The 11,104-nt window shown below is 41.7% G+C and overlaps 1 protein-coding gene across 1 annotated transcript; it reads left to right on the top strand.

The window, feature by feature from the left end:
* Positions 1-1,006: 1,006 nt before the first annotated feature.
* On the top strand, positions 1,007-8,137 carry LOC122064658. The gene is made up of 2 exons (XM_042628423.1): positions 1,007-1,520; positions 8,016-8,137. The coding sequence occupies exons 1-2, from the start codon at positions 1,007-1,009 to the stop codon at positions 8,135-8,137; spliced, it is 636 nt and encodes a 211-aa protein (XP_042484357.1).
* The last annotated feature ends 2,967 nt before the right edge of the window (positions 8,138-11,104 follow it).

The following is an 11,104-nucleotide window of genomic DNA, read 5'->3' on the forward strand; positions in this document are numbered from 1 at the left end:
ACCTCTTGCGCGAAATATGGCATGGATTGGCGGAAAAAATCAACGGATGATGTTCTTCCAACCTTGGGAGAGCTCTCCGATCGTTCTTAGCAAGAAAAGGAAGAGGTTATGGTGAAAATGGGATTTCTCGGCCAGCCCTTTTAAAAGACAGTAAAAGTGTTCACCGGCTGGTCGGTGAAATAATTACCATCCATCGGTGAGCATCCACCGGTGAAGGTAAAAAGGTGAGAATTTATTTTCTTTTCTTTTTATGTGTGGGTCCATTTTACATATTTCCTTCCCTCAATATGTGGACATGAAGGATGTGGCTGTCTGAGCCTAGTATATATAAAGACTTGAATATGCATGCTCAGTTGTACGAAGTTGCCTATGTTACCTCCTATACAGGAAGGTTCACATGGCTCCTAGAAAATCCCAAACACAGGTGGGACATCTGCCTAAACGGCCATGCCGTACTACTACATCTGCTATAGGTCGGCCACCGACTTCGGAATCAAGTAGGGAAGAGGTGCCTGATACCACAGCACAGGGAGCCCCTCCTACTCCACCTATACTTTCTGCCCAGGATGTAGCATCAATTATGGGCAACATGTTACAAGGACTACAATGGCAACAAAATGTGATGATGTAAGGGTTGCAACAACAAAAATTGGAGTTTATGACGGGTCTAAATGCATAGATCAATGCCATGTTTCGAACTCGAGAGGCATAGGCTGTTCCACCCCAGACACAGCCAGTACCTAACGTTGCTCCTACCACTATTCCCCAGGCACAGCAAGTCCCAGCACCAATAGCTCACCACATAACCCACCCAGAAGGCTCGAATGTACATTATGCCCCATGACCTAATGTACCAACACAGGGGCAAATGACACCACAGAGCCAAGCCATATTGCCTATACCTATGGATAATGTGAAAGTGATGGAAATGTTCCAGAAGTTTAGGCCTTCCTACTTTGGTGAGATTACGCAGGACCCTTTGGCACCCACCAAATAGGTAGAGGGAATGGAGAAGGCATTTAAGGTAATGACCCTCACTGAAGAACAAAAACTGATGTGTGCCGACTACCAACTACAAAATGAGGCAAATGCATTGTGGAAGTCCACTAAACCCATCCTAGTGGCCCTACAGCCCAACCTCAAACGGGAACACTTTAAAGTGGCATTTTATAACAACTACTTCCCAGATAGTGTGAGGGAGAGGAAGGAAACAGAGTTCATAGAGCTGAAACAAGGGTCCAACTCTGTATTGGAATATCAACAAGATTTTGAGAAGTTGTTCTTCTTCGCACTTGAGCATTTGAAGGGGGATCAGGCAAATGCGAAGAGATTTGAGAAAGGGTTAAGACCTGCTATAGGGGCTGTGTTAGTGGATCAGTACCTCCACAGTTATGCCCAGGTGGTTCAGGCTGCCAAATCCATTAAGGACAAACAAAGAGAGAACTATCATGCCATACAGGGGAAGAGGACAATGACACCTAGCAGGTTTGGGAAGGGGACATATTCTGGTGGAGCCTCAGGTCAATATAGAAGACTAGAAATAGGACAAGCCCCATCACCACCTAGACCCATGGTAGCACAGTCTTAGACGGTTCCCTTGAGGTGTTTTTTCTATCAGTAAATGGGTCACTTTGCAAATAATTGCTCATAGAGGAGACTGAGTGACCCCTATGTAGGACCAGCCAGATTAGTGCAGTCATTATCCACCATCTGTTCGGCTCAGGTACCACAAGGAGCTAGACTACAAGGAAAAGTGTTTGCACTAACTACTGAGGAAGCGGAGGCATCGCCTGGAGTGGTCACAGGTACTTTGTTGATATCGATGACCCCTGCATATGTTTTATTTGATACTGGTGCATCACATTCATCTGTATCCCCCACGTTTGCCACTAAGATGAATATCAAGCCAAAAATGTTAACACACAAGTTAGTAGTTAGCACACCGACTAGGAGTGAGGTAGGATTAAAGGAGATTTATGAGCCGTGTCCTATTCAAGTCTGTGGATGGGACTTGATTGCTCATTTGTTTAAATTAGAGATGCATGACTTCGATGTTATCTTAGGTATGGATTGGTTATCCGCCTATAGGGCATATGTTTTATGTGCTGAGAAGAAAATTGTATTCAAACTTCGAGAAGGAGGTGAATTTGTTTACAAAGGGAGAAAAATCAAGAAGTCCAAGAAACTAGTGATATCTGCACATGAAGTGAGAAGATTACTAGAGCAAGGATGTGAGGCTTATTTGGCATCTGTGATTGACACAACTAAGGAGAGCAAGTCGGTAGAGGAAATAGAAGTAGTGAGAGAATTCTCAAACATCTTTCCTGATGACTTACTTGGACTACCCCCGGACAGGGAGATTGAATTCACTATCGATCTGATTCCTAGGGCAACACTTGTATCAAAAGCTCCATATAGGATGGCACTTTTAGAACTGAAGGAGTTGAAGAAGCAATCACAAGATTTATTGGAGAAAGGGTTCATCCGACCTAGTGTGTCCCCATGGGGGGCACCGGTACTCTTTGTTAGGAAGAAGGATGGGAGTATGAGAATGTGCATAGACTACAAAGAACTCAGTAAGTTGACTATCAAGAATAGGTATCAGTTGCCCAGAATCGATGATCTCTTTGATCAATTGTAAGGGGCAACCACGTTCTCCAAAATTGATCTTAGATCTGGTTATCATCAACTCAAGATCAGAGAGGGTGACATCAGGAAAATAGCTTTCAGGACCCATTATGGACATTACGAGTTCCGCCATTTGGACTAACCAATGCCCCTGCAGTGTTCATGGAGCTGATGAATAGAGTATTCCACGATATGTTAGACAATTTTGTCATCGTGTTCATCGACGAAATTTTGATTTATTCGAAGAGCCGAGAGAAACATGCTACCCATTTGAGATTTGCCCTTCAAAAATTAAGAGAGAAGCAATTGTATACAAAATTCAGTAAATGTGAGTTTTGGTTTACACAAGTACATTTCTTAGGGCATGTTGTCTCAGAGAAGGGCATTAAAGTTGATCCTGGAAAGGTAAAGGCTGTGATATAATGGGAGGCACCTAAGAATGTAGGTGAAATTCGTAGCTTCTTGGGGTTAGTAGGATGCTACAGAAGGTTCATTGAAAATTTCTCACACATTTCTGGACCTATGACTTGACTAACACAGAAGGGAGTGAAATTTGAATGGTCTAAGGAATGTGAAGAAAGTTTCCAGGAATTGAAACGGAAATTAATAACAGCTCCGGTACTCACTATTCCAGAAGGCAATGTTGGAATGGTAGTATATAGTGATGCATCCAAGTTGGGCTTAGGCTATATGTTGATGCCAAAATGGCAAGGTTGTAGCATATGCATCTTAACAACTGAATGACTATGAAAAGAATTACCCCACTCATGACTTGGAGTTAGCAGCGGTCATTTTTACTTTAAAGATCTGGCGGTATTATTTTTATGGGGAAAAGAGTGAGATCTATAGCATTTATAAGAGTTTGAAATACTTTTTCACCCAAAAGGAGCTGAATACGAGACAAAGAAGATAGTTGGAACTGATGAAGGATTATGATTGCACCATCCATTACCATCCGGGGAAGGCCAACGTAGTGGCTGATGCATTGAGCAGGAAGTCTCAGACTCTATCCCTAGTAGCCTTGACTGTGAATCAACACCTGATTGAGGAAACTAGAAGAATGGATTTGGAACTACTAACAAATGAGGTGACAGTGACCCTGGTTGCACTTATAATGGAACCATCGTTAGTGGGGAAAATCTAAGCCGCCTAAGTACTAGATGAGGATCTTTAGAAAATAGTGAGCGATATCAAAGAAGGAAGATAAAAAGATTTAAATTTCAAGTTGACTGAAGATGGGGTCCTCATGTTCAAGGATAGACTTTGCGTACCAAAGGATGTAGAGATGAGGGAATCAATATTGAAAGAAGCTCAAAATTCACCCTACTCCATCCATCCAGGTAGTACAAAAAAGTATAAGGATTTGAAGAAGTCCGATTGGTGGTGTGGCATGAAAACTAACGTAGCCACCCATATAGCCAGATGCTTGAATTGTCAACAGATCAAAGCAGAAAGGCAAAGGCCACTCGACTTATTACAACCCCTACCCGTACCATAATGGAAATGGGAAAACATTACCATGGATTTTGTCACAAGACTGCCACGTACTCAGAAAAGGAATGACACAATCTAGGTAATTGTAGACTGACTGACCAAGGTGGTCCACTTCATCCCTATGAAGATTACTTACTCCATGGAAAAGTTGGCTCAACTGTATGTTGATAATATTATCCGATTACACGGGGTACCAGCAAGCATTGTCTTTGACCACGATTCCAGATTCACCTCTAACTTCTGGAAATGTCTACAGATAGCAATGGGGACACAACTGAATTTTAGCACGGCATTCCATCCATAGATAGATGGGCAGTCAGAGAGGACTATACAGACCCTAGAGGATATGTTGCGGGCTTGAGTATTGGATATGAGCTATAGCTGGGATGAGCACTTGTCACTCATAGAGTTCTCCTACAACAATAGCTACCAGGCTATTATAGGCATGGCACCTTATGAAGCCCAGTATGGTAAGAAATGCAAAACGCCTTTGTATTGGGATGAAGTTAGAGAAAGGAGGATCCTAGGCCTAAAACTGATCCAAGCCACTTGTGAGAAAGTGGATGTAATCGGGGAGAGAATTAAGGTGGCTCAATCAAGCCAGAAAAATTATGCAAATGTCAGACGGAAGCACCTAGAGTTTGAGGTGGGTGATAAATTTTTTCTAAAAGTCTCCCCAATGAGAGGAGTGAAGAGGTTTGGTAAGAAGGGAAAGCTAAGTCCTCAATACATGGGACCTTATGAGATATTGGGTCGAGTCGAAACAGTAGCTTACCGGGTTGCTATGCCACCCGAATTAGAAGGAGCTCATAATGTATTTCATATTTCCATGCTCAAGAAGTACATTTCCGATCCAGCTCATATTTTGACACATGTACCCTTGGAACTTGACGCTAATTGGAAGTATGTAGAACAACTAAAAGAAATCATTGACCGGAGAGACCATATTCTCCGCAATCGGACTATTTCTTATGTACTAGTCAAGTAGAGGAATCACTCTAGACAAGAAGTTTCTTGGGAACGTGAGGAGGAAATGAAGAAGAAATATCCTCAGTTGTTTGGATCACCAGGTACATCAAATTTCAGGGACAAAATTTCTTATAAGGAGGGGGGAATGTTATACCCAAATCCTAAAACTTCCTATTTAATGTTCAGGTGCGACACCGAAGGACACCAGTACCAGTGAGTACTGGGTTGCATCCATCTTTTGTCGAGGAAGGAAGGGCGACCCCATGCTTAAGCAATTGGAAGGGATTTCGGACCTGAAGAGAAAGGTCAGTTAAACCTCAAACACATTAGAAACCCTGGAGAAGGCCCCACTCAGACAGAGGAGAGATCTCCATAAAAAGTGACCAGTTCAGCCTTCACAGGCTGATGGTCACCGGCGGATGGAACATCCACCGGTGAACACCATACTGTGAGTGTACAGGCTAGTTTTGGATTATTTCACCGTGGGACCCGAGACCTCATGGTCGTGCACCCCAAACCCATCCAAATTGATGGAACAATGTGTTAGGGAGTTGATTAATGTGGCAGGACATCTCGAAGCGGGCCCATTAGTGCCGAATAGCGGAATAACCCAGTATTGGGTAAAAACCCATTAATTCCTCAAACAACCCTTAGTGGGACTTAAGTGGCTATAAATAGGGCGCTTACCATTCATTTCTTTTCCTACAAAAATAGAAAGAAGGAAAGGGAGAAAGAAAAAGAAGAAGAAGGAGAAGGAGAGCAAGGGAGGAAGGAAGGAGGAAGGCTAGGGCTCCATTCTTGAGGTAAGCCCACATGCTCATCTCTCCACACACACACATAAATCTCTCTCTCTCCTTCCCATTTCACTCTTTATTGGAAGTAATGGAGACCCAACCAAATCCCACCTACCAAATCATGAAGACTACATATTGGGAGGAGGAAATTAGAGTAAGAGACCTACATTGGCAAGGTTATTCACTCAACCTTTGGTCTAAGGACAAATCCCTATGAAACCCCTAACCAAAACCCTAGCAATTGAGAATTTGAGCAAATTCTCTATGACCTAACATCCTTACCTAATCCTAAGTTGGGGAAAATGAAATTAAACCTATGTATGGTGTGTGAGAGTGATTTCATGAGCCATTAATGACCATTCCATTCCATGAGCTCAACCTAAGTCTTCCCGAATTTAGCTTAACCTAGACTTGTGTATTGAGGAAATTGGGTGTATCTTGAAACCTTATGTTGATCCACTCACTAATTTCACTAAACCTAAGCTAAGTGAAGTGTGTGAGGATGCCCTACATGAAAACCAACCCTAAAATCACAAAACCCAATTTGTAAACTATACAAAAGAGGGAGAAAGGAGGAATGGAGTTGGGAAATGATACACCACTGAAAAATACGCATTTTCACCATCATACACAGAGGCTACAGGGCCAATAGGGCTGATCTGGGCAAGAAACCCCTGATTTTAACTTCACCGACTGATGGTCACCGGCCAGCCGGTGAAGGCAAGGACCATCCATTGGTGAAAATATTACAAGATGTGCATTCCTTTCAAATTTTTCCATTGGTGAACTCACCGATGGATGATCATCCATCGGTAACCATCCACCGATGAAAATATTACAGGATGTGCACCCATTTCGGATTTGTCCACCAGTGAACTCACCGGCGTATGACCATCCACCGGTGAACCATTTTAAAGCTGTATTTTTATCCTTTTATTGGAGCACGAGTCCTAGTGTCCCACTCCTCTTTGAATAACCGAATAACCTAGAAACATTATGTATCCTCGGAGTGGAATCGAGAAGTGACGGGGGCATGCAACCTGAAACCATCAACTATCTACAGTCATCTAGAACTCGAGGTGAGGGGATTTTTTTTGCTTTTATAGAATGCTTGTATCATAATGCATATGTGGATGAGTTTTATCCTTTTGTATATTATTAATATATTATTCAGTATGTAAAGTGCTGATGTGGCACGAGAATGTGGATTATGATTGTGCATGTGTGTGTGTGTGACTGGGATGCAGGGTGGCCTGTGGTGGGTGCCTATGGCACTGTATACCCGAGGTGCGTGTGCGTGTGTATGTGGAGACTGGGGCGCAAGGTGGCCAACGGTTGGAGCCGACGACACTGCATACTGAGGGTGAGTGTGTGTGTGTGACTGGGGTACAGGGTGACCAACGGTTGGTGCCGATGGCACTGCATGCTTAGGGTGAGTGTGTGTGTGTGACTGGGGTGCAGGGTGGCCAACAGTTGGTGCCGGTGGCACTACATGCTCAGGGTGTGTGTGTGTGGGTGAGTGTTATTGAATTGTGTTGTGGCATATTAGAATGCATTGGGCTAGGATAACCACCCTGGTGCTACAGCCATTGCCAATAGAGGTTTACATATTGGCTAATCCTCTCGTCCGACGGTCCGTGGTTGGAGACGATTTTTGATGACTGAGGTGCACATATGCCAGCTTCATGATAGACCCTCACGCGATGTTTGATTCGGTGACGGGTATACCCTACATGCGATGTTGGATTTGATGTAGTGGTATTATGGGAGGGTTATTAATAGGGGTTTGCCAGGTAACGATGTGGTTCCAGAACTGGCATGCTCCTGACTCGTAACTAGCTTGTATCCCTGGGGATTGATAATGTACATTTATGACTGGGGATAACACCTATGTTGCAGTAGCACTTATACCTCCTTTGGACTTAGAAATTGTTGCTTAGAATTGCTTAATAATAAATGGATAATGTCATTGCATTTATATAATTGCATTCTTATGGACGTGGTCAGGCATGAATATTTATATTATTGCATTTTCTTAGATTATCATGATTGCTTGTGTGTGTTACCCCCCTCACTGGGCTTCGTGGAAGCTCACCCCTTTTTGTTGCCCCTTTTTATATGTTGATTCAGGAAATCCTTTGGAAACTGTGATCGAGGTTCCGACTCTCCACAGAGATGACCTCTGGAATGATGAGCTGGTTGTGCATGAGGATGGATGCGTGTGCGATGATTGTGCATTTGGAGCATACTGAGGATGGTAGTATCATCTTCTATTTTTGATTCTTTTTGTACTTAACGGATGTAGCCTTATGGGGGTATAACTGTAATTATGATCCAGATGTGAAAACATTATTTTTTTGTAAATATGGTAAATATCAATAGAAATCATTAGTTGATATATTTTGTTTATATTATAAGTATGTGATTTTAGAATTCATTTTATAATCTTTTGAACTTAAAGTACTGCATCGTGGATCCTGGATGGATTGTGGACACGTGTGCGTGTCCATGTCGCCAGCCGTCAGGTGAGTGGAGGTGGGGTGTGACACGCCCCTTTCCATTTCATCCATCGTACTTTAATTCTATGGAAAACATCATATCAATCTCACCTTCTTTGTTTAACGTAGAGCCTAGATATCTGAAACATTCACTTTGTAGGATCTCTCTCCCCTCAATTATCACTTCCTTGCTATATTCCATCTTCGTTCTACTTATCTTGAGACCTCTCGATTCCAAAATATATCTCTATAGTTCAAACTTATCATTAATCTCTGGCATTGTTTCACCGACCAGAACAATATCATCTGTAAAAAGCATACACCATGGGACCTCTCCTTGAAAATTCCTAGTTAAATCATCCATGACAAGTGTAAATAGATAGGGGCTCAAAGCGGATCCTTGATGTAGCCCTATATTAATTGGGAACTCAACACCTTGGCCTCCCATATATCTCACACTAGTCACCACATCTCCATACATGTCTTTAATTATATCCACGTAATTACTTGACACTTCTTTTTTTTCTCTAAAACTTGCCATATTAAATCTCTAGGAACCCTGTCATAGGCATTTTCAAGGTCGATGAAGACCATATGGAGATCCCTCTTGTAAGTTTTGGCTTTTTCCATAAGTCTCCTAAGAAGGTAGATCGCTTCTATAGTGGATCTCCCATGCATGAAACCAAATTGCTTCTCTAAGATATTAGTTTCTCTTCTTAAACGAACTTCTATTACCTTTTCCCATAGTTTCATCATATGACTCATAAGTTTTATGCCTCTGTAGTTGTTGCATCTTTGGATATCGCCTTTATTCTTATAAGTTGGGACAATATTGCTTCTCCTCCACTCATCAGGCATCTTTTTCGAGTTCATAATTCTGTTAAACAACTTGGTTAACCAAACTATGCCATGTGCTCCTAAACTCTTTCACACTTCAATAGGGACCTCATCCAGACCTGGTGTCTTTCCTACTTTCATCTTCCTTAGGACTTCTTTAACCTGGATCACTCCTATCTTGCATATATACCTATGATTCCTGTTGTGGGCAAGCTACTCAAACCACTCCTATTGGTGTTGTTTCCATTAAGCAGGTTACAAATATACTCATCCCATCTCCTCTTTATGTCTTCATCCTTCACAAGCACTCTGCCATACTCATTCTTAATACATCGAACCTGGTCAAGATCCTTGCTCTTCCTTTCTCGAATTTTAGCTATCTTATAGATAGCCATTTTCTCCTTCCTTCGTATTTAAATTATTGCACAAGTCACCATATTTTATCGCCCTTGCTTTCCCTACAATATTTCTTGCTTCGTTCCTGGTGGCCTTATATCTCTCTTTATCTTCAACTTCCCCAGTCCTTTGCCAAATTTTAAAATTTTCTTTCTTATTCTTGATGGCAGCTTGGACCTTAACATCACACCACTAAGTCTCTCTAGGGGCCAACTTAGTACCCGTAGCCACCCCTAAAACCTCTTTAGCAATTTTCTTAATACAATATGTCATTTCATTCCACATCGTGTTTGCATCCCCTTCACAATCCCACTTTCCATGTTTCACCACATTATCTTTAAAGAACCCCGCTGACTCTCCTTTCAATCTCTACCACCTGACCTTAGGGAACACTGACATTAAAATGATTAATTTGATGCATGTCTCTCTTTGTTCTACTACATGTGCACACTTTATAATGGTGAGAAACACAACCGTTGATCTGACGGCTGCCATTTCTTGCATTACCTGGCTGACCACCAGGAGTCATTTTTCATTAACCCCAGATGACTAGACCGAGTCTGGATCATATGAGCTCCCCTTGTGGGAGTTCTTGATTTAGTTCTGGAGGAGTAAGGGAATTTCCATCCTTACCCTCATTCTTATTATGTTCTGGAGGATCGTGTACTCCCCTTGTGGGAGATCTTATCCTCAGTTCTGTTCTGGTGCCCTTATCCAACACCTAACCCCCTGCTGGAAAGGGGTGCAGTCCAAGGTCTGGTTTTGAAGCTAAAGATCTAAGCATGGGAACATATTTCCAATTCCTTCATGCATGTCTCTAATGAGGTTCTATCAAGTTCTGTCATGGCATAACATCACATTCATATAAATCTAGGCATATGATACATACATGGCATGTCTTTAATAGCAAAGTATGAGATGACACATGATTATCTTTCAAAATACCATAACATCATTCACAACATATTAACATGAAAGGAATTCTTATGTCAATGCACATAACAATGTAAGAGACATATCAACCATGTTAAGCCTATAAATTAACTCACCTTGGTTTCTTGTATATAATTACCAGATTCTTAGCCCACTTCCGTTAGAGTGTAAAATCCCTAAATGTGTTCACCTAACACATTACATTCATATTTTTTAGATTATGTCCAATTCTATATTTAACCCTTTTCTACTTCCATAACATCTGCTATAGACAATCGATATAAAATAAATTATATATCCTTAAAGTAGACTTAAAATATAATAAATTATAAGTAGGACTTATCTCTAGCTTAGGTCTTTAAGACCTTTCAAAACAGGTCTCAACATAGGGTACTGCTCTGTGATCATTTCTGTTAAACTGAAATGACCACAGTACATTAAAACTACGTTTACCTCTTTTTCAGAAACCAAATGGGTCCAAGATTTTTATGGATAGCACTAGATGAATAGAGCTACAAATAATTACAAGGGTGCATACTCTAAATTAGTCTTTAA

The sequence above is a fragment of the Macadamia integrifolia genome, chromosome 2, assembly GCF_013358625.1.
Source record: "Macadamia integrifolia cultivar HAES 741 chromosome 2, SCU_Mint_v3, whole genome shotgun sequence".
Taxonomy (NCBI): domain Eukaryota; kingdom Viridiplantae; phylum Streptophyta; class Magnoliopsida; order Proteales; family Proteaceae; genus Macadamia; species Macadamia integrifolia.